The 24,637-nt window shown below is 27.9% G+C and overlaps 3 protein-coding genes across 4 annotated transcripts in view; 2 read left to right on the forward strand and 1 right to left on the reverse strand.

The window, feature by feature from the left end:
- The first annotated feature begins 1,030 nt into the window (after positions 1–1,030).
- Positions 1,031–24,637, forward strand: part of LOC126857768 (uncharacterized) — a 29,509-nt gene continuing 5,902 nt past the window's right edge. The window contains 20 exon segments of the mRNA XM_050607486.1: positions 1,031–1,291; positions 5,427–5,626; positions 6,069–6,262; positions 6,416–6,549; positions 7,013–7,249; positions 7,408–7,610; positions 7,695–7,802; positions 8,016–8,184; positions 8,265–8,408; positions 8,642–8,795; positions 8,983–9,092; positions 9,334–9,438; positions 16,938–17,100; positions 17,345–17,504; positions 17,914–18,122; positions 18,478–18,683; positions 18,856–18,913; positions 19,206–19,326; positions 22,015–22,157; positions 22,261–22,432. Of these exon segments, the coding sequence (XP_050463443.1) occupies positions 1,250–1,291; positions 5,427–5,626; positions 6,069–6,262; positions 6,416–6,549; positions 7,013–7,249; positions 7,408–7,610; positions 7,695–7,802; positions 8,016–8,184; positions 8,265–8,408; positions 8,642–8,795; positions 8,983–9,092; positions 9,334–9,438; positions 16,938–17,100; positions 17,345–17,504; positions 17,914–18,122; positions 18,478–18,683; positions 18,856–18,913; positions 19,206–19,326; positions 22,015–22,157; positions 22,261–22,432 (3,032 nt within the window). The 5' untranslated portion in view covers positions 1,031–1,249.
- LOC126857614 (trypsin-1-like) lies at positions 10,005–16,947 on the reverse strand. Of its 2 annotated transcripts, none has more exons than XM_050607241.1 (7): positions 13,071–13,229; positions 12,463–12,616; positions 12,042–12,204; positions 11,735–11,943; positions 11,314–11,516; positions 11,138–11,192; positions 10,005–10,985 (listed from the first exon to the last, which is right to left on the reverse strand). In XM_050607241.1, the coding sequence occupies exons 1-7, from the start codon at positions 13,134–13,136 to the stop codon at positions 10,861–10,863; spliced, it is 975 nt and encodes a 324-aa protein (XP_050463198.1). In that variant the 5' UTR covers positions 13,137–13,229; the 3' UTR covers positions 10,005–10,860. The 2 variants fall into 2 exon arrangements, with proteins under 2 accessions (XP_050463198.1, XP_050463199.1); XM_050607242.1 differs by lacking the exon at positions 13,071–13,229 and adding an exon at positions 16,918–16,947 and having other exon boundaries at positions 10,006–10,985.
- On the forward strand, positions 21,974–23,898 carry LOC126857629 (juvenile hormone acid O-methyltransferase-like). The gene is made up of 5 exons (XM_050607266.1): positions 21,974–22,157; positions 22,261–22,432; positions 23,241–23,373; positions 23,459–23,606; positions 23,753–23,898. The coding sequence occupies exons 1-5, from the start codon at positions 21,974–21,976 to the stop codon at positions 23,896–23,898; spliced, it is 783 nt and encodes a 260-aa protein (XP_050463223.1).

Consider the following 24,637-nt stretch of genomic DNA (forward strand, 5'->3'; position numbering starts at 1 on the left):
CACGCCTCCAATAGACTCTTCTCGATAGTCACCGGGTAGAATTTGGAGTAATGCGATGGAATTGAAACAAAATATAATTTGACATCATCCACGAACGATGTTTGATATGATTTTTTGCTAAACGATCAAGAACTTGAACCTGTCGAGAGATAATGCAGCATCAGAATAAGTACAAAACAAAAGAATCTGTATCAACGTTTTTTTTAAAAAAAGCATTTTTTTAAAAAAAACTGTTCACACAAGGGAGGAAAATAAACATTCAGTCAATCTCTCTTCGGAAATGACAGATATGTAATAGGAAATTGATTGGCTATCGCATCGTTTCTTCCACGTAGGGAGCATTCCCACGTTCTATATGTAATGTGTCAATAAATTCCATTCCTCTTTTTCAATCACTTGTGAAAGACCTGTCGCAAATGTATCCGGAAGAATTTATTCTTCTTGGAAGATTTTTTTTTTTTTTAATATGCTATTAAATATAAAAATCTGAAAGACATATGATTTTTTTCAAACACACTGTTTTGAAATTTAAGAGATTCAACAAACTCTCAAAAGATTTAAACAATCACAAGAAAACAACTTTCTTAATTAATAGACCGTTGAAATTGTATGAATTTTCTAGAGAGAAAAAAAATATAAATTTAAAAATGTTTAACTGCAGTTCAGACAGAAAATTAAAAGATGTATGTAAATTTTTTTTTAACATTTAGATAATATCTAAGTATGCAGATATATTTTATATATTGAAGTTATATTTCCTTTTATTGATATAATATTATCAACTGAACAATCTCTTCTTCTTTCTTCTTGCCAATTTTTCTTGACCAAGCTTCTTTGCTGAGCGTTTATTACTCATTCAGGTGTGAATGCCTCTAGAATACAGCGACAGTCTGCGCACGCATCGCGTTGATCTCTCTTATCTTCGCTGGGTTGAGTAACTCTCAAGCCACAGTCGAAACTGAATTTTCTGCGCGCCATACGGTTTCCCTCTCTCCTCTGCATCAGGAGGTGGCCTATTGTTCAAATGACACTTGGCACATGGGTTGCGATCCTGATGGCGCGAAACATTTGTCTTCCAAACGTGATTACGATGAAGCAAGTTTTGTAGGACAATGCGGAAGATTTTCCTTTGCACAAGTCATAAGATTGCGAAGGAACTCTTTCATAAATTCGCTGAATACGGAATATTTACGCGATTTAATTAACGAAACGCTTAGACAAGTATAACAAAATTCGTGAGCGTGTCAAGATGTACGGAATGCTGCTGGAAAGTGTGCAATATTTCGTGCAGGTCGGTAAAGTGAGAGCAAATAATAGAACTGATATTATGAATATTTGGCTAATTTGGGATACACACACACATCTCATTTGGAATATATGCTTAAAAAATGATTGAATTTAAACTGAATTATTTTACCCTTTTGTTTCTTCTTCTTTACGGTAAGTAATTTTTCTTTGTATTTGAAATTTTTTTATTTAACATTCATTAATTTATTTTGTTTTTTTATAAAACATTTTTTAATGACCCTATGTATATATACACCTGTATGTGTATGCATATGTCATACATACAAGAGACCACAAAAATTAAATTTTGATATTATTAAAAAAGATTTAATATTTTTATGTTATTATAACACTGCATATATAACTCAAGAGATATCATATACAATGATAAATCAATTAAATAACTATTAATTTTGATGCGTATTGATTTTTTATGAGTTATTATCCTAAATATTTTTTATTATAAAAATTAAAAAATTTAAGGAATTTTACATAATTTTAAACTTATAAGTGCCCCAAGTTAGCATACTTTTTGCGGGATATTTAATTATTGAAATATATTTTTATCTCAATTTTTTATCAAATTAAAATTATTTTAAATTTTTTATTAAATCTTTTACAATCTATATTTACATAGACTATATTTAAAGATTAAAGAGAGAAATAATTTAAAAATCCTTTTTTTGTGCATTTTATATTTGCCGAACGAGCACTTCTGTTTCTTTACATTTTGAAGTTCTGACTTTTCTTATTGTGAATAGTATTGCTACTCACATAAGTTTTATAAGAACGTAGCGACACAGCTGTTTCTAGAAATATCTAATTCAAAAAGTTTCTATTGTGAATGCTTCGCTAATAAAAAAAAAATTCTATTTGACATTCCATTTGACATTCAAAAATATTTAAATTATTACGCAATTTCTTTTATTTGACTGTTTGAATATTCCTTTTCTTTCGTTTAACAACTTTAAATAAAAGTAGATTCTTTTTCATACATTTCATGTTAACATAGAAATACAAATATTTTTTGCATCAAGAAACATTATTTATCTTTCAACTGCGTAGATTTTAATGAAACTCATGTCGCTTTTATTATATCTCATTTCTCTCCGCGGCAGATAGTTAAAAAAATGTCTATAATTATTATCTAAAGTACAAAATTTAATGAAATGTAGGTCATCAAAAATTTATTATCGTAAAATGTATCTACCTTAATATTTGATATGAGATCGTTACTTGGCGCTTCTAATACAAACACAATCAATTTGTCTAAACAGAGGGTCCCTTGTTTACTCAAATGACTATAATTTTTGGAAGAATATGAATAAAGCAAATTATATAAAGGAACTATTCCAATTTGCAAGATTTTAATAATTTCAATGGAATTCACTGATTATTGATTTGCTATAAACATTATATATATGCTCTATATTTGAAAAGATACATATATGTATAATCCTTTTTAAGATTTATTTTTTTATTACTCATTTAAAAAAAAATATATATATGTGTGTGTGTGTGTATGTGTGTATGTGTGTATATATAGACAAATAAAATAAAAGAGAATAGAAAAGAATAGAAATTATCAGTGGATTAATATAAATATATATTAATTATAACATTATTTTATAGCTAAAGATTAAAAGAATATAAAAACGTGTAATATATAAAAAAAAAAAAAACATCTTATGCAAATAATACTGATTTTTTTAATGCAAAATATATCTCAATAATATATTAAATGCATCTTCAACAAAGTGAGTTTGAAAGAAACGCTCGGAATTACACCGACATTATACGCGTGTGTGAGTAACTAAAATGTATGAAATAAGCTTGTGTGAGTGGATAGTCTCAACTAAATTAAGACATAAATCACTTGCACGCGAAGAGAAGGCGATGACAGCTGGACACAAAAAAACATGTTTTTTACGCGGATAAAAACCGAAACAAAAAATGTACCGACACTTGTTTTTCAGCCGTTTAGGTGTTGCATTTCACACCAAGGGTGTGAAAACAAGTGTCGGCACATTTTTTGTTTTGAGTTTTATCTGCGTATCGAGTTTCACGGGGGAGCTCGAGCTCGCGGCGCTCGCTCGAGCGTGCCTTTTAAGGATTTAGAGATTAAGATAACGCGAGGAGGGTGCGAGAAGGATGCAATGAGGGTGCGAGAAGGATGCAGGAAGAAAGTGCGAAACGCCAATAAGACGCGGCATGATTCGCGGGACGACGAAATCCGTGTTTTCTATTGGATCAAAAATCGAAATAGCCATGATTATTGGCTATCGATCAAAAATCCGCGTGGAGTATTTAGGTCAGGAGTCCGCGCGGACTATTTAGCTTAGGAAATTCGGGGCATCGCATCGAAATAAGTATTCGCGTAATACCATCTTAGTGAAAATGCATCTCCCAAGTTCTAATTTTTTATTGCAAATAGAACGATTATGATTATTGATTATCGATCTATATTCCTGCGCGGATTAATTACTGCATATTAATATATATATATAAAGTTCCTTATCCGTATATATAATATTCAAGAATTATTATAACAGCAGAGTTTTTTAAATTAAAATATTTATTACATTGATAAGATAATAAATATTAAATGAAATTTTTTATAATATTTAATTAAATTTGATAAATAATTAATTTTGCAATTGTAAACTTATAATATAATTTTGTTACAATTCTTTAAATTTTTTTATTTTTGGAGAACTAATAAATTATTAATTTACGAAATTATAAATATTTAATTGTGACTATATATAAGCTTTGTGAATTAATGGTTTATATAACTTGTTAATTAGAGAAGTAACATCATTGACGTCATATTATTAGAACAATCAATTAAATTAACATGTTTCTTTGTCTCGCTACTTTCTTGGATTGTCCTAAATTGATATACTTACTTATAATGTATGTCACGTATTTGCTAAAGGAAATGCTTCGTAGATATGTAATAAATGAAGTACTTGAATATGGATGGATTAAAAAGACTTCCTTTTAGTTTGACACCTTAATTGTACAAAAGTTTTAAAAATAGCATGATTTTATCAGCATGTATAAGGTCGACTATTGATTTGAATTAATGATTTGAATTATTTATATTTCTTCACCGCTTTTAATCATTATTTAAATGCCTAACAAACATAATAATTACATTGACATTATAATATTTTAATATAATGATAATTTATATCTATTTTTTGTATAATCTTTTTTAATAATATTACATCATTAAAGGTATGACTAATAACACACATATAATAATAATGAATAATTATCAATTCTAATTATATGATAAAAATATAATAATATAAAATAATTAAAATATTTATGCACAAATATTATCTGTATATAGCGCTAAAGTTTCATTATCAAAGTATATAAAATTTTTATAAAAAATTAATTATTAATAAATGTATAATAATTTCTTTAATCTTTATCATATAAAAATTGATTTAAGTTTTCAAATATATATTTTTGTAAAATTTGATCATATAAACATTGATTTAAATTTTAAAACATATCTTTTTATCAAATTTGAAATATCTTAAAAATACTATATGTACATATACTTGTAATTAATCGTTTACTGGAACATTTCTATCTGCAAATTCGCGTGCTCATTTGCGATATGGTTTCTAAAAGCTCTCTGCATTAACGATCGTATATTCATTTTCGTGACCATCTCCCATTCTAGTAAAAGAAACATTAATTGACCTATGCGAGCTAGGAAATTGGCTTGATTATCTGAATCCATTTGTAATCTATGGAACCTATAATATCTGACATATAAATATATTGTATTATTATATAGAGATATTCTTCTTTAAGATACAATATCCTAAATTTAGCATACGTTATGAGCTCTATATCTGCGCATATTTGCTATATGTGTAACTATTTCAGTTAAAAAAAAAGTGTAAATTTTAACATATATATATATATATAAAATACACATTTATACACACATTTCTATATAATAAATTTAATACCGTTCAAAAGAAAGGAAAAGAGAGAGAGAGAGAGAGAGAGAGAGAGAGAGAGAGAGAGAGAAAGAGAGAAAGATCTACTTATAATAACTGAGGAGACACAATATGAGATAAAGTACAGTAAGCAAGAAATTTTTTTTACAGTTAGAATTTGGCGAAGAAGTATGGCATCACATTCTGGAAAAAGCTGATTGTAAGCACATGGTTTTTAATACAAGACAGACATATTCGGATGAATTAATGACCAATTTAGCCGCTGCTCTTGCCACATATACCGGTGATTCTGTGGATAACATTATGCAATTTTTTGGAAAGTGCTTTGTTAGATTTTTCAGTAATTTAGGGTAAGTTTTTTGTCGGAAAAAATTACAAAATATATAATTGTCAATAGTTTTATACAATTTCTGAAAATTTATTAACAATTAATGTTCTCAGTTTTAAAAATTTTTCATCTCAATTCTTAATATTTATTTTATTAAATTTTGTATATCCCAACATCTGATATCTGATATGAGCGTCACAACTTTCTGCCTTCAATTACACACATTTTACGATCGCGAAATTTTGAAGCATCAGAAATAAAAAGATATGATTTAAATATTTAGTTAATTTTAATATTAAAAAACAAACGGCGCGAAATATGTACTGAAACTTAATATATACAACATCTAATAATATACTCTATCTATAATTATATATTCTACCTATATATTTCTTAAAAATATACTTATATTTATATAAAAATCAATCTAAAATTTTCGTTTAATGCTTAATTTATTTTATTAGATACGATTGCACTGTAAAAGCCACTGGTCGTTACTTTTGCGATTTTTTACAAAGCGTTGACAATATTCATATGCAAATGAGATTTACATATCCGAAAATGAAGAGTCCTTCTATGTATACAACACATGTCGATCCGCAAGGAGTTGTTCTGGTTTATAGAAGTACTCGACAAGGCTTTACGCATTACCTTATGGGTGAGAGTTGATCACTTTCGCTTATCGCATATTTTTTTAAAATATCTTTCCGAAAACCTTAATTATGTTTTTCTCTAGATGTACGTATACTTTCTATATATTCATACATACAATATTCTATTATATGTATAATATAATTTTATTCTTTTACAGGACAATTATTTCAGATAGCAAAAGACTTATACAATACAGAATTAAATATTAGAGTTTTAGAAACTTCAAATAACATTCCAGGCTCTCGAAGCGTAATGGTTAAGTTCCGTATTGATTTTGATAACCATCAATATGTAAGTCAATTTTAGATTTTATCACAGCTTCTTCTTTTTTTTAATAACGACTCTATTAGCTGATAGACAAAAACTTAATAAAGTGAGTGATAATAAATTTTTTCTGATTTATACACTTATTGATAGTAGATCATATATATATATACATATATGAGATGAAAAATAAATATTTGCTAGGGGGCCAGAGAAAAATGCTGCATGTGAGAAGTCCAATACTAATATTATTAAATATAAGCTTATGTGTCAATAGTCAATATGCCTTTCCATAGCATCTCACGGCTCTAATCTTTTAGAATAAAATCTTAGATTTTGAAACAAATTAGTATGGAATTTTGTATATATGTTATAGCATTATCTAGATTATTCCTCTTTGTAACTAAATATCATATTTAATAATTTTATTAAATTATGTTTAAAATAAATTTAACATTTAACTTATAAAATGCATTTTTAAAATTATTAGATCATAAAAAATAACAAAATAAAAACTACATTAAACCGTGAATTGTCGCCTGTTTCGTGCACGTTTTTATTACGCCTTTTTCCATTCGGCGTCGTAATGAACAAGGATATGAGAATTCTAGGAACAGGTGATAAACTGTTCCAAGCCTGGGGTGGTACTACTTCCTTTTTAAATAAGCATGTTACAGAAATATTTAAATTAAGAAGACCCAAGGGAATTTCGTTTACATGGGGAAACGTAAGTAATATTCACAAAATATATTGCATATGTATACTAATGTTTTAAAAGCTGCAGTAAATGATTTTCTAAGATATTTTCAAACATACAATATACACACATACAGAACATATAACTTACAATACAAAACATAGATTTATAAAATATTATATTTTTAGATAATGTACTTACATTCAGTGATATTCGAATTAGAACTCATTAGAGCGAATGATCGTCACTCCTCGATAAATTCAGATACTACATCGAGCACAAATAGTGGTTTAGATAGGCGTGGAAGTCAAGGTGCAAGAAGCATCTTGTTGAAGGGCCAAATGAGATACATCGATGATATTAAAGCGATTATATTTCTCTGTAGTCCTTTGTAAATTTCCTCACAATATTATTATGATCATATTTTTCATAGGATAACAAATCTGTAATAATCGCTACTATTTTTCTGCAATAGAATCAACAATTTAGACGAACTTGTTAATATGAGTCTATATTTGAACGATCTGAATCCTCACGGTATGAGCAAAGAACTGGTATTAGCAGGATGGCAACATTGCGGAAGGTATGTTTTATCAAATTTTTATTTATTAGAAATAATATTCTAATAAAAAATTGAATACATTTTAGATAAAGAAATAAATTTTATTATTATTATTATTATTATATTTTTTTGTTGCATGTTTAACAAATATATATATTTGTTAGACATTACATGTGTCAATTATATTTTACGTTCAATTTTTTGTAAATAATCTATATCTTTATATTTGTGGAGATTGGAAATGATGTTTGAGAGAGCAGAACAAAGATCAACCGAATTAGAGAATAGCTATGCGTTACTGGATCGATGGAAGAATAAGAGCGATGAGCTTTTATATTCTATGATTCCGCAAACGGTGGCGGACCGATTGCGAGCAGGAGCCAGTCCGTTGAGCACTTGTGAAGTATGAAAACAGATGTTAAAAATGTTTCTACCCTCTTCTCGATCTTGTTTGAATAAAAAATATTTTTACTTTATTTTTAGTCATTTGAGTCAATAACAATTCTTTTCTGCGAATTATGTGACTTTGATTATTCAACCATCGAAGGAGCAATGGACATCGTCTTATCTATGAATGCGGTTTTTTCCTGCTTCGATACGCTAATGGATCAATTTAACGTTTACAAAGTAAGATTGTTATATATTTTATTGGACTTGCTAGACATTATATTATTAGAATAAAATTTGGCTAATTATACGAGTACTTACAGAATCTTGGTCAAATAGTAATATTAAAGCATTTTCTGTGCTCGAGTTGCGAAAGTAGCTTATCTGAGTCAATGCTATTATGATTATAACAACGTCGAACGAGAAAAGTTTATATTAACTATATGTTGTATTGTTTACAATTGTCATTACAGGTGGAGACCGTTGGTCGTGTGTACATGGCAGCTAGCGGGGCGCCGGATAGAAACGAAAACCATGCGCAAAATATCGCTGACGTTTCTCTACAACTTATCGAGAATGTTCGATCTCTCGAATTACCCTCCGGATTAAACATACGAATCCGCATAGGTAACACCCAACGCACATACAAAGTTATTTGACTTCTGAATACGATATTCTCTTGTGTCTCTTGAGACGTGACTTTATTAATTTATTTAACGTTTATAAAATTTTATTTTTGTAAAGAATAATAATAAGGTCATGAATGCACATATACTAAAACAAATAGAGATAGAAAATAATAGAATTTTTTCAGGAATTCATTCCGGGCCAGCGGTGGCTGGTGTGGTCGGCATCAAGTTACCGAGATACTGTTTCTTTGGGGATACTGTTAATACAGCTTCCAGAATGCAGACCACCAGTATGGTAATACATTTCTTTCATTTTTATTTTTAACTATATAATATAATATTTTAAAAAAATATATAATGTAATAAAATAACCACGTCCATAACAGAGGAAAAATTTAACAGATAAACAATTTTTTAACTCAAATTTGCATGATAAATCATTTATATTCAAAAACTTTTTTTTATCTTTTCATTATTCTTTCTTTTTGAGTTCTTCTTACGTTCTCTGCATTATTTAATTGCATTGTATGTGACAGCCAGGAAAGGTGCACATTTCCTCTAGTACCAAAGCTTTGTTACCTAAAGATCGTTATCGCACAGAATCACGTGGCGTTGTATGGGTAAAGGTTTGTATTATAAAAGTCTTTTGCATAATAATTAGCAACATCGTATCGAGGGTTTCATAACAGAGTCATATCTCCAATTTCAATACCAAATTATAATATCAAAATCAGGAATATTTTGTAAATGATCTAGAAGTATGCCTATTTTCTCTCCTACTACTTTCGTATTCATTTTTTTTTTTTATATATATATAAAAATTTCTATGTATAAAATTTAAATTTTAAAATCTTTTTCCCTTGTTTCTAAAATTGCGATTTTGGGCTTACGCCTTTGTGTAAGGAAGTCCTCGACATATATTATATATGTATAATAATAAATACATTATTTACGTGAAGGGAAAAGGAGATATGGAAACGTATTGGTTGCAACCAGCAGTAAATAATGAAATGAAACAAGAAACTAACTCGTCTGATGAAAACGCAATAGTCGAAGGTCTTCTAGTTACTAGTATATAAGAATTTGATGTTTAAAATAAAATTCATATAACATATAATTTCATTAAAGATGTGTGTGTCTTATATAATAAAAAATAATCTTTCATCTACTTACTTTTTAATATATTCAAATCTTGATATCTTGTGCAATAGAAACATTTATGCTTAAACATTCCATAAAAAATTACCGATTATCACCTGAAAAATTCATATTATATTCAAATTAAATATACATTTATTTTTTGTCAATGATCATGATAACGAAATGCACATTTTATATTGCCATCTGTCCTCACCATACAATGTAAATCGCGTTATAAATCGTGTACGTGAGTTTTCACTGAAATCGTTTGATTGAAAGAAACAGAGAAAGTTTTCTAACTTTCTTCCTCAATACTTATTTATTGTGAGTATTGATCAACGTAGAGCACGCGTGCCTTAATTTTTAATTATCATATGTACGATCATGTACATTATGTAAGATATAAAATCACGCATTATGTATAATTGTTCAATGCAATTGTAAAATATTAAATTAACTTAATTAACAACAATGACATTTACAAACATATGGTAAAAAAATAATAAATATAAATTAAATAATTATGTTACCTTACAATATGATAAATTTTAATGGTACACAATGCAACTTTAAACTTTCCAATTTTAATAGCGTGAATGCATTACGCAAATGTTGCTAATAATAATATAGATGTTATAATCGTCAATATAAAAATGTATTGTTCACTATGTCATTTAATATAAAAAAATTATTATATTTTTTTAATATAAAAAAATTATATTTTTTAATATAAAAAAAATTATTAATTAATTATTAACAATTTATCCAATTTTCAATTTAATTACTCAAAGAAGTTAATAAAAATAAGTAACTGTTCGTGTTTCATTGTGTACCTCACTGTTTTCGTGGCTTACATTGAGTATTTCTCATCATTGTCAAATAAATGTAAAATTAACCAAAATAAATATATCAGTCTATGTATATTAATTGTTGCAACAATAGCAACCATCCTTCGTATTATTTGTTATCCATGTGAGATATCGATTCACACGAGAGTAAACGCCTGGATACCCAAATTGCGCACATCCTTCTCCCCAAGATACAACTCCTGCAAAATTGAAGAATTTTTACTTCTAAACTTATTTACTTGTTTCTCGTGAAAGTATTCCAATTTTTACCGAAAATTTCCTTGCATTTAACTATTTCTTGAATTTCACACACCTAGATTAGATAACTAACGCAATTCGAAGTTGAACTTACCGACTATGTAAAAAAACCCATCTTTTTCTACGTGCAACGGACCACCGCTATCTCCCTGATAATATAAAAATTGTTATCTTATTATTTATCATTATTCTTTTTTTCTTAATTTATCATATATTCATGTAACATGTGTTAATAGAAAACAAAATAAAAGTCCATGACTTTTTGCTTACTTGGCAGGAATCTTTGCCACCTTCCTTGTAACCCGCACACAACATATTATCTGTTATTTTACGCGATGGATATTTCGTAGCACGACATTCCGCATTTGAAAGAATGGGAACGACAACTTCTAGCAAATTGTTTGATACCAATCCACCTTCTTCAGTAGCACCCCATCCCGTCACTATACCTTTTTCACCAGCAAAGGTTTTCCCTGAAAACAGATGAACGATGTATAATCTATCATATAATAAATTTACGTTGTCAATTGTGTCATTTCATTATCTTCCTTGATTTGTTTAATATCATCTTTATATAAATTTGTAATATTTCCAAGATCCAACAATTATATGATGTATTTGACGTGATTAAAAAATAATATAAATTATTTTATGATAAAACCAACTTCTCTCTCTTACTTATAAAAATTACCTTGTTCCGGAAGACAAGCAGGTCGCATTGGACCCTCGAACTTGATAGGTTCTCTTAGCTTAATGATTGCAATATCGTTATCATAATTAATAGTTGAGTAACTACTGTGTTTGATTGTCCTTTCTACTTTAAAATCTTGCGTTGTGCTTTCGGCAGTCGAATTCCTATTGTGCTCCAATATTCGGACAGTCAGTTTACTTGCATCGAATCTGTGAAAAAAAATTTGATCGATTTTCGATTATGCATATTTTGCACAGATTTATTTAACACATTAGAAACAATAAAAAGATGTAAATAAATACATTACCTGTCAACGCAATGAGCTGCTGTCAACACGTGTCGTGAATTTATGACTGTACCGCCGCAATAAAATTGTCCCCTATACATCAATAAAACCATCCAAGGATACTGATTGACGAGTGTTTCGACGCCTCCGACAATACGATTATGTTTGTTTGTCAAACCGCAAGCTATAAATTAAGAATTAGTATATTTTACTTTCACTTTTTCTTTCTTTTTGTCGTACTCCATGAACATTGTTTTTTGCTTCAATAATGAAAGAAATTTGCAATTAAAATAAATATTTTTTTAAATATAAATACAAATGCTAATTATTATTATTATTTTGCGATTTTTTATATTATATTTTATAATTATAAAAATAAGCTAAAATTATATTAAAAATGAGAGAAATAATATACACATAAAAATAATAAACTCAAACATACCGCATTTTAAACATTTTTCTGATTGCGTTGCAGGAACTGTTGGTTTCGGCGCCACTATACCTGCAAACCATTCCCAGAATCCTTTCTCATTATCGATTCCACTTGTATTATTCGAGTTTTGCTCTTCCGCGCGTAAAGTGTAATTTGTCTGTGACTGTTATTTAAAAAATATAAATTTTTTATTAAAATATTTAAATTAAAATATGTTTATTATATAAAATTAAAATGCACTATATAAAAAATTTGGATAATTTAAATATATGAATTATCATTCATGGTGTTTTTAATAAAATTAATATTTTTACATAACTGAACAATGAAACTTTTTACGTGCACACGATGCCACAATGACCTTAAGTTTAAAAAAATTAAATATATGTATTTTTCTTTACATAATATAAAATCTTCGTTAAAGAACAATCCGTCTTAATTTAAAAAATTCAAAACAATGTAATAAATTTGGAAATTATAAAAAGTTTTGTACTCCATATTTTATTTTTAAATACACTTTTTTATATTGTATTTTACTATAAGTTGATTAAAAAAATGTCCATAATTTGTCCATAAATATGCAAAAACACCGCATTATTAACACGTTTCGACGATACCTCATTGTCAACGGTGGCCGTTGTCGCAATCACGGCAAATGTTAATAACAACATAAATCGAAGCATTGTTTCTTGCACTTTAAGATATAACACTAACGATACTACTGCGTTATTTCCTTTGAGCACTGCGAGAAGAAGTGTTGAACTGATCTGTTCCACAATACTTCCTGCCGAGACGGCATATACTTTCACACAAGTCTTCGATTCGGTGTCACGTCTTTATTTATACGGAATAGTGGACAAGCCGGTAGCAGAAGTGAAAATTTAGGCTAGCGATATGTAAATTCACCGCAAACAAATATCGTAAGCACATGATAGATCTGTTAAATCTACCGATTTGTTAAAAATGACGTATTTTGCTCATCTGATTCGTTTTTTCTCTTTTTTCTCGTGATTTCTCTTTTAAGAGCAGTATAAGAGGGCAAAGATAAATGTATTCTAGTTAAAAGAAATTTATCGAAAAGTACGGCTCGCCAAAAGCTTGATTAAATGTTATACAGAACATGTTATTTTGCATTGAATATATTTTCTTAACATTTTTCATAAATCGTTTTTCGTAAATAAAATTGCATCAATGAAATCTGCTATGGAATTAATATGTGAACGTCTGTAGCTAAAATAAATGAAATAATTAAATTAAGCTAATGGTATTTAGGAAACAGTTTCTAAAAAAAAAAAAAAACATTTAATTGATATATGCACAAAACTATTTTATTAATGTATGCATATAATATCTCTAAGTATATATTATGATGTAAATATTGAATATGCCATGCGTTACTTATCTTACTTGTAAAATTTCCATATACTTAAAAGATGAATGATTGCGATGATAAATCACATTTAGTTAATTTAAAAGAGAAAAGAGAAGAGAGAGGGAAAAAGTAAACTAGTACAAATTTCTAATATACTTAAAGTGTAAAGTATAAAATATTGCATAACGGTTACATTATACATGATAATATATAATATATGTCATATCTCAAATGACATGTCACTAATCCTTTAATAGATCCTCGCCCTTGCCTTTGTCAATATCTCTCCGTCTGACTCGGCTTATCACCAACTTTGATTAGAGCTGAACAAACGAGATAAGATGCGGCAGAGCAAGATATTATACATCACCTGTAACTCGTAACAGTGGGTCAAGGTATATAGGTAATGCGACCCTCATGCGGGCGAGACGCGCATTATTGTCTCGATGTATGCCTAACTTTATCAGAAGCCTTGCTTTATTTTTCACCTATCTTCAGGGTCAGATTCGCGATGTAATCTGTTCATACAAATTACAAATTTGTTATCACAGATAATACAGAAGATGGTTACACTTAATTCTTAAACGAAATTTAAGATTACAAGAATTAAAAATGTAAAAGAACCATTAACACATAATGTAAATAGAGATAATATATATTAAATTATATTAAATAAATTAATCAATTAAACAATCGTACAAAAAATAGATAATAGTGTAATAGTAAAATATAACGCTATATGTATTTAATTAAAATTAATTCAAGAGATATTGTATAAAACATATATATATATATATATATATATATATATATATATATATATATAATCTTCGAAAATCCACCGTAACGAATTAAATGGGAACTTAAGTCGTTTGTCTCATCTGAAACTTTCATGAGCATTTCGAGAGGAACACTTTCGCATTTCTGTCTCAAGATGCTGCAATTTTAACGTCGAAATTACATGCGAAAGGGAGAAGAGAAGAGAAGGAAGATGCATATAATTCGCAGTGAAAGTAAAATCATCTGTAGGCTAATAAGTTGCAAGAGGATGTTTTTGTCCGTGTTGACGAATGCGCGACTGCAAGCATCAAATGATGCGGAACAAATTCAAAATTATGTGCTGAGAAAATTGTGACATTTTTTAATCAAATACTTTCTTACGGTGTCCTTCATGCCAAATATCGCGTATTTGTTGCGCGAGCCCTTCTAATGCGTTTTTTTTCCATTATCTAATCGAAGAACCTTGGTGAAATCTAACGTTCTATTAACTCGCAGCCTCATCGCATCTTTATGACTGCAGCAAGTTAACGACCCAAGATAACTTCATTTCCTTTTGTTTTACGGCTTTGTTCTAATTTAATGAAATCAATTATAAATCCCTATTACATTGACCTAATTAAAACAGCAACATTGCAACAGCATCCTACTTTCATAGATTTGCGATGTGCTTAATTAAAATTAATTAAAAAAAAAAACATTGTGTCTGTGTATGTGTGTGTAAAATTGTATCAATTTATAAGTCTATAATACGTAAATTAAATAGAATTGTTTAATAAGAATTTTTAATAAAATTTTTTAAATTTTATAATTATATGTTTATACTTTTTTTTAAAAATACATGACTGTTAAACTCATTGTCGCGCGCATGTCGTAAAAAATAGTCCCAAAATTATGCAAATTATGTATAATGCAATTGATCTTTCGCGTGAAAAGCTCAAAGCAAATCACTTTCTTCAGGAAGAATGTAACCTCGTAAATGCGTACTGGAAGAAAGCGTCTTACGGAATTCAACGATAAAAATGAGATTCACGCGGCGACACCTCGCGTGAGGTGTAAAGTGCGCCGAGTGAAATCCCTGCAATTAGTTGTCTCGTTCGCACGAGCTATCAACGACAGCAGCCCATTGCTATTATCAACATCATCATTATCATTATCGTCGTCGTCGTCGTCGTCGTCGTCGTTGTTATCGTCATGCTACGACACTGAACCGTGACGACCGCGAGGTGCGTGTAATGTTCGACGTTGTAATGACGAAATTGACATTGATCCAGTCTCGATGAATCCCTGAAAAGAAGGGTCGCCGTGAGAGGAGGTGGACCGAGTTGACATTGGATGGATCCGTGGTGGCCGATGGGCCGATTGCGCCATACACCGTCGCGCTCTTGCGTACCTACACGCGCGTGCGAATTCTCATTGTGTCTGTACCTGTGCAGGTGAGAGACGACGGACGCGTACACCGACCGGGTGATTTAAAGGCTGTCACATGCAACATCTGCCAATGCAAACGCACCACTCAAGGTTGACGATCCCCACCGAGATACGTGCGCGGCTCTTGTGGGTTCTCCTTCATTAGTTATAATTTACTATAAAACGGCAAAACGGCCGGGATACCTTTAGACTTTTCACGCCACTGTTGTAGACACGTGCGCGGGCCAGAATCTTGCATAAAAAACAAGATCGGCTGGCACCCATCAATTACCGGAAACCGCACGAGCACGGTATGGATGGCTATGCAAGAATGGAATACATGCTCGCGCTCTCTCTATGCCTGAGCTGTTGCGTCTACGCGTTGCCTCACAAGGTAAGTTAAATAACCATTATATGAATGTGTTATGTTTACTAGAAGACGCTAGTAGTAGTAGTAGTAGTAGTAGTAGCAGTAGTACATTGCACTGATAGCAGTAGAGTACTCTGTTTTCATCCATTTAAATTTACATTTAAATTGTTAAACGCACAGTAATAAATAAATTTAAAAAATGTCAATATATAATTAAATTAATTTTATTCTATTATTTCTGTATTGTTTTGTGATTGTACTAAGTGCCCGCCAAACTTTTTTCGGATATTCGCGAATTATTCGTTTATTTATTAATAGATTTTCTTAACTTTTTTTAAATTTTATCTTTGATTCTTTATTATTTGGGTAAGAGTAATCAATATGTAAATATCGCACAAAAAATATTGTATAATTGCAAAATAATCATTTCTCTATATATTGAGATTTTATTAAAAATATTTTTATTTTCATAATTTTATAATATTTAAAGGCAATTAGAATTGATAACGTAGAGGAATTTAGTCATTTATGTTACCTCTTTTGCACTCATTGCAGGATAATAGACGAAATTTCCCTGCCTCAAACGCTCAAGTGCACTACAATATCACGAATGCAGAGATTGTTAATCGTCCGGCAATAGATGAAGTATCTTATATAGATTTCGATCCTGTTCCCACTGCATCTTCTTCCAAAAAGCCGAATGTCTGTAAAGATTGCAGTAAGTGAAAGCATTTGAGATAATGCTTCTGCATAAATTTGAACTTATACACACAAAATTTACACGTATATAAAAATAATTTTTCTTAATAATATATAATAATGAATTAATTATAAGTAATTAGAAAGCACAGTAATTGACCAATTAATCAAATTGATAATTAATTATCCAGATATTTTAATATTATTTATTAATTATTAATTTATTATTTATTAAAACGGATTATTGTATTAATATATTGCAGCCTGTGGGCTTGGAAGAAAGAGACGGATTGTCGGCGGCAACGTGACGACTATTTACGACTATCCCTGGCTTGTTAGTATGAGTAAGAGAGGAACCTTTTACTGTGCCGGAAGTGTAATATCACGTAAACATATTTTGACTGCAGCGCATTGCTTGCATGGGTATATATCAGTCAATTATAATACAATCGTAGATAATTATATATATATATATATATATATATATATATATATATAAATTATTTCCTTAATTTTCTTAATTAGAGTTATCTTATCTGTCTATTTTATATGCATTAACATTTTATTATATTATCAATATATTTATAAATTATTTCCTTAATTTTCTTAATTAGAATTATCTTATCTGTCTATTTTATATGCATTAACATTTTATTATATTATCAATATAATTTTTTTGGGGAAGGAGGGGTAATATTAAAGCTATCAAACTTGTCTTAGTAAATAACGAATATAATTCGATAAATTATTTCCTTAATTTTTTTAATTTTAGAGTTAACTCTTATATATGTATTAACATTTTATTATATTAAAAATATAATTTTTTCTTTAGGTTTGATATTAAAGCTATCAAACTTGTCTTAGTAGATAGCGAACGTCCTTCGATAAGCAGCAACGCTATAGTTCGACGTATTAAATCGGCAATCATTCACGAAAACTATCGTGTTTCTGCTTCTTTTAATAATGATATTGCTATCATAGAAATGGATCAGCCTGTATCTGTAAATGATGTTGTGCGAACAGCATGTTTACCTGAAGACAGTAAGTTATTTCTGATATTAGTAAAATATGTATGTACAAATTTCAAAAGAAGATTTACCGTTTTTTTTATTAAATTATATTATAAATCGATTATGACAACTAATCCATCATTTTTGCATATAAAATTAAAATTGTAAATAACACTGTTTTATGTCATAAAATTTTATAAAATGTTTTGCATTTTGTATTTATGTTTTACGTTATGGTTTAAATGCATTCTGAGTTCAAATTTTATAAAATTATAATTTTATAAAATTTAGATAACTAATAAAAAGAAAATTAGAATCTCTTCCTAGAATTTGGTGCAAGTGGCAGTAAACTCAATTAGAAATAATAAATTTATACAAAATTATAGGAACGATTGATTATACGGGAGCAATTGCAACTGTAGTTGGATGGGGTCGAACGGGAGAAAACAAACCCGTAAGTGTCGAACTGCGAAAAGTCAATTTACCGATCTTATCAAAAGAGGAATGTGATCAAGCTGGATATGCGAAAAATCGCATCACTGAAAATATGTTCTGTTCTGGCTACCTCGATGGAGAACGCGACGCTTGTTTTGTAAGTAAAAAAAAAGCAAGAGAAATGCATTATACATAACAAAAGTATATAATATTTATATAATATTGAATTAACTTTTTTATAAAAACAAAACAAATTATCTTTGTTTTTTTGCATGCATACATACACACATACAATATACTTTTATTTGTATTTTTATGTTTATTTAAAGGGAGATAGTGGAGGACCATTACATGTCAAAGGAGTTTATGGACAGCTTGAAGTAATAGGTATGTATTTATTGCTAGCAGGACATTAGACATGTTCAATAAACTTATGTTTAATGTTATTTAGCAATCCTTAATTTTGAAACTAAAATTTCTTTTGTACTTAATAACTGCACTCCATGTTCTTTATTAAATTAAAAACTTTTATATTCTAAAAATCTAAATTAATATATATATAATTAAAATTCTTACTCTCTTTGTGTTAATATAAAATAAATTATATTTACTGAAGAATATGTCTAATATCAACTTGCATTTGAAGACCTTAATTTTTGCATATATTATATGTCAAAAGGCATCGTTTCATGGGGCCGCGGATGTGCAAGACCAAATTTTCCTGGAATATACACAAAATTAACAAATTACATTGAATGGCTTAAAGATCATTTAGATGATGAATGCATTTGTCCACCACTGCAACAATAAAACTAACACTTAGTATAATATAATATAATTATTATAGAAAAAAAAGTAAGTGTTAAATTACGATATTTTTATTTGAGTATAAACTTATAAAAAAAATATTTTCATCTTTCTAAGTTAATATTTGTGTGATAATTGGTTATTAATATATATGTACTTCTTACGTCTCAAATTAATTTGATATTTAATACGCGCGAGATTCATATTATATACTGCAAACGTATATAAAAATTATATCTTATTTATTCGTTACATTATTGTAGAACTACTATATATACATTGTAAAAACCTGTGTTATATTAATTTATAATAGATATTTATTTATATATAATATTGCATATATCTAGTCCAGAAAAATTGTATATAATAAAATATTTATATTATATATTGCAATGTTATATATTGTAATACAAATGTTTTATTAAATAAGAGATGTATAATAACAAAAAGCACAAATAGTTTTTATTTACTTAATATATTGTATATAAAATTATCAGAATTATAAATAATTTATTATCAAATGTGTTTTCTATTGTATAAAAAATGTTATAAACTATTGCTACTTTTCTTCCTATTTCCTTTCTTCTAAAAACATTATGAATTGCAATAATGTTTATTTAGTTCATTAGCATGACGAAATGCTTTTTTTCATATCCAATTGGTGATGCGATATCTCAACGTCACTTTCCTAATCATTGAATTGATCGTGTTATTAACTGGTAATCAAGATCTTCAAATCCTAATCCCGTTGGATTTTTGCTAATGGAGTTGGATAAAAAGTGAAATGTACAGAATAAGAGTGGATACACGATAGATATCGCTCGCTCACATAATTAAGATGCTATTGCCCGCATAAAAAAACATCACGATGCACTCAGGCGAGCAATATGCTATGTTCTCACAAGAGTTGATAAATGCATTGATGTCAAAAGTTGAAATTTTTGACAATTTATTATAAATTTTGTAAAAAAATGTGTTATTTGAACAATAAATTAAAAACATTATATAATATATATTTATTATCAATAATTTTGAAAATGTTTAAACAGTTCTATCTTGGAAACCGTTTGAGACACTTGATATATAAACATTTTTGCATAAAATAATTTTTCATTAGTGCTAAAAAATGGTTTTAGAGATGAAAACAACCCCTTCAAGAAAATCGGTTTTTACATTCCAAAGCAAAATATCATTGAAACAAAAAAAAATATGAAAAAATTGTATAAACAAAAATTTTATGGTTTTAAATGCACTTTACAATGGCATATCTGAATTTTTCAAGAATTATAAAATTTTTCAAAATATCCCTACCATTCATTATTTTTTCAATATTTAAAAAAATTTTAAATTATATTAAAGTTACATTATTAATTATACATATATATATATATATATATATATATATATATATATATATATATATATACACAGAGTATCCTGCAAAGATTGTGTCAACGCTCATGAGCGGGTAGAGCACAGTAAAAACTACTAAATAAAAACTAAATATTATGCTTTTTGTTATTAAAATCCAAACATTACTGTTATTTAATCTTTATTCTTAATTAAGTTTACAAAGCTATTTTGGCATTTAATAATTAACAGTAATATATTTTGTTTGTAAAATATTGAATTACACATTAGCAATCGCGTGTCCATAGATACAAAGTGTACGATAAAAGAATGCACAGTTTTAATAAACAATACAATCTGCAAGTATGAGTCATTTTTAAGAGAGAAAAAGGAAAAATTCAAAGGAATCAATATCAATTCCTAAGCATATGTATGCACATGTAAGTAAAGTAAAAACATTACAATGTTATATTTTTACACATGCACAAAATACTTTTTACATTAATTGTTACACTTTATTTTAGATAAACTATTCATAAATTTTGTTTCCTATTGTATTTATTTATTTAATATTTTCTAATATTTTATAATTCTATCTGTCATAAATATTACGACATGCGTTAAGCTAATCCATAATTAATTTTAAAAAACAAATCTTATAATTAATAAAAAAATTTTTGTTTTAATTCTTTTAATTTTTCATAATTACTGATATTTTAAAAATAAGCATATATAATTATTTTTATACATATAAATTAAATTTTAATTGTAACGCTGCATTTATAAAGTTTTAAATAATCGCAAGAATATTATTAAATTATTGTTAGAAATAAACAGAATGAAAATTGCGCAAAAATCATTTACTTCTTTTTTTGGTGATAATTTTAATGTATAGTCCTTGGAGATGATAATTTTAATGTACAATTCTTGATGATGATAATTTTAGTATCGCTTTAATGATAAGAAAGAAAGGGGCTATATATTAAAGAGATATGTACTGCAAAGGAAAATTATTATCATCAAAAAGAAGAAGTAAAATACATTATTGCAGAATATTAAAGCGGGGAGCACACACTTTTGCATAAGCACATAACGATAAACATAAAGAAATTGATTGGTCCACAAATGTATGCATAAGAAAATGAACCAATCAATTTCCTTATGCTTATTATTATGCGCTTATGCAAAAGTGTTCCCCGCTATAATATATAAGACTGCCTCTTGAAATAATCTTAAAGTGCTCAACTACGCAAGTTATAGAAGAGACGCAGCATCAAACTTGTGAAAATTATGAATCCGAAAGAATACGCTTCTTCTAACATGCTGCAAAGAAGCAATGTATCGAATTTAATCGACGAGTTTGAAGAGGAATTAATACAAATATCTGGGAAATGTATGGACGTCGGTTGTGGTCCCGGTGATATAACGAAAGACATCCTCTTGCCGGCTTTAAATCCAAATGCGGTAATATTAGGTAAAATAATAATACTATAGAACAATGCTACAACAACATTTATTCAAATTATTAAATGTTTATTTTAAATTATTATTTAATTTGATAATTACATATTTTGAAGGTACCGATATTTCGGAGGATATGATCGAGTTCGCAAAGAAAACACACGGAAGTAACAAAAGACTCAAATTTGAAGTATTAGATATCCAAACTAAAAATTTGCCTAAAAAATATATTTCTGGATTTGATTATATATTCTCGTTTTATACTTTACATTGGTGTTATGATATTCGGTAAGTTAAAATTTTTAATTACAACGGTCCAAACGTACATTTTTAAATGCACATTGGTTAATTGAATTCAGTTTTTCTATTTAATTGTTCTTACCCTAAACTATCATTATTAAAATTTTTAAGTAAATATAGACTAGGCTTGCTCAACTCATCGATCGCGATCAAGCGGTCGTAGTATGATTCTTTTACCCAGTTATTGTAGAAATATATAGTTAATGTGACATTAATCTAACAAATGTCTCAAAAATTAAATATTTAAATAAAGTTAAAATTTTGATTGTATCATATCGAAATAGTACAAATTGTTGACGATTCGTTGACTATCATTTTGAATTAATAATATATATATAATATACATAATTTCAATGTCGAATCAATCACAATTAATTATATTCTAATACTTTGCAAATTAAATTTAGAAAATGTTGCAACTTTATACATAGAATAATGTGAATTTCTTAAACAAAAAAATAACGCTTCTCTTTTTTTTTAAAGTTACAAAATTATTAAAAATATATAGATCAATTTATAAAAATGTTTAAAATAAAGTTAAGTTTTGTAATTTTAATATAAATTTTTAAATGTTTCAAAACACTTGTACAACATTTGTTTTTTAATATTTTTAACAGTTCTATCGAATTACAATATAATTTTCAAAAGAGAAAGAAGTAAAAATTCAATATATAAGCTTAATTAAATTTATTAAAATGATTGCATTTAAGAATTTTATTAAAAAATGAAACTAAAAATCCCAATAAGCATAAAAGCTTCAAAAATTAATTATATTTATTTATGTTTTATTTAACAGGCAAGCATTTGAGAATATTTATGATATGCTTCGACCTGGTGGAAATATACTTGTAAATTTAGTAGCATTTCATGATATACACGATATTATGAATAATCTGCTTCGAGATATTCGTTTTGCACCATATATACATGTGAACTTTATTATTTTCACGTTTTATTAAATCATTGCAATTTTATAGCTATAAACATTTAATAATTATTCTTATGTTTATACAGGATATCAAAAATTATACTGCGCCATATAATAACTCAAGCTATCCTCATAAAGAACTGAAAAATATACTGAAAAATATCGGATTTAAGGTTTGCCATTGCAGTCTTCGAGAAACGGCATATTCCTCTAAAGATTCAGGCAATTTTATATGTAAGTTATTTTTTAAAAATTAATTTTTTATGTTTTATGTTTTATGTGATTATTATCACATTATATGTTAGCTGTTTTTTTTTCTTTGCTTAAATCTTAATTCATTTCTAATAATTTAATTTAATTTTAATTTATTATTTTGATAGCTTCGATATTGTCCGTCTGTTCATTTTTGAACAAGATGCCACATCATCTAATAGAAGAATACAAAAACAAACTTACATGTGAATTTTTGAAAAAAAGATTCTTTATAAAACAACACAGAATAATCAGGAGCAAACACTTGTGTTAGATATATACACACATTTAGTAGTTCATGCACGAAAAGTTGTATAACAACATTGCATATATTTATACAGGGTGTTTCATCAAAAATAGCCATCCTTTTTTATCTTTAAAACTAAAAGAAACCGATCGTAACAAACACATATCAAATTAAATGATTCAAACTGAACTCTACTGTGAATTAAACATAGTGATTGTTTTCAAAAGCTATCTGTATTAACGGAACGGTGAACGGAAAGGTATGCGTAATTTTTTTTATAATAATGCGGATATTTTGATATTTTGATATGATAAAAATTGTAGCGCTGTTTGAAATGAATATAAATGTATGATATAATGAAATATTTTACGTATTATCGATTACGTATTTAGGAGTTTTATCGACTTGAAATATCGCGGGCAGCGTATGTTTTTCTTTTTGCTCCTTGTCACAAGTTGTTATAATGTAGATTATAAACAACTTCTAATCCACGTATTAAATATACTATGACATTAACGTAAGTCACGTTATCATGTTATGTCAATTGACATATATCACGTTGTCATTTAATCATAACATTCTACGTTAAATTTGCCATATCATGCAAAATCAAAAAATAAACATCATGAAAAAATAGACATCACCCGATATTTGTGATATTTTTAAATTGATATAACTCATACAATATATATGTAAAATATTTACATATATCTCGATATATTTACATATATCATACATCGTCGTATTTCAAATAGCGCTATAACTT

This window comes from Cataglyphis hispanica, chromosome 22, assembly GCF_021464435.1.
Source record: "Cataglyphis hispanica isolate Lineage 1 chromosome 22, ULB_Chis1_1.0, whole genome shotgun sequence".
Lineage (NCBI taxonomy): Eukaryota > Metazoa > Arthropoda > Insecta > Hymenoptera > Formicidae > Cataglyphis > Cataglyphis hispanica.

What these genes read in the sequence shown, in the direction of transcription:
- LOC126857614 (XM_050607241.1), bottom strand. Translation starts at nt 13,136, where the DNA reads ATGCTTCGATTTATGTTGTTATTAACATTTGCCGTGATTGCGACAACG. An exon ending in AGAAAAATGTTTAAAATGCG is followed by an intron (nt 12,205 to 12,462) that starts GTATGTTTGAGT and finishes CTTAATTTATAG; the next exon opens with CTTGCGGTTTGACAAACAAA. An exon ending in GCAGCTCATTGCGTTGACAG is followed by an intron (nt 11,944 to 12,041) that starts GTAATGTATTTA and finishes TTTTTTTCACAG; the next exon opens with ATTCGATGCAAGTAAACTGA.
- LOC126857629 (XM_050607266.1), top strand. Translation starts at nt 21,974, where the DNA reads ATGAATCCGAAAGAATACGCTTCTTCTAACATGCTGCAAAGAAGCAAT. An exon ending in CATTGGTGTTATGATATTCG is followed by an intron (nt 22,433 to 23,240) that starts GTAAGTTAAAAT and finishes TTTATTTAACAG; the next exon opens with GCAAGCATTTGAGAATATTT. An exon ending in GTTTTGCACCATATATACAT is followed by an intron (nt 23,374 to 23,458) that starts GTGAACTTTATT and finishes ATGTTTATACAG; the next exon opens with GATATCAAAAATTATACTGC.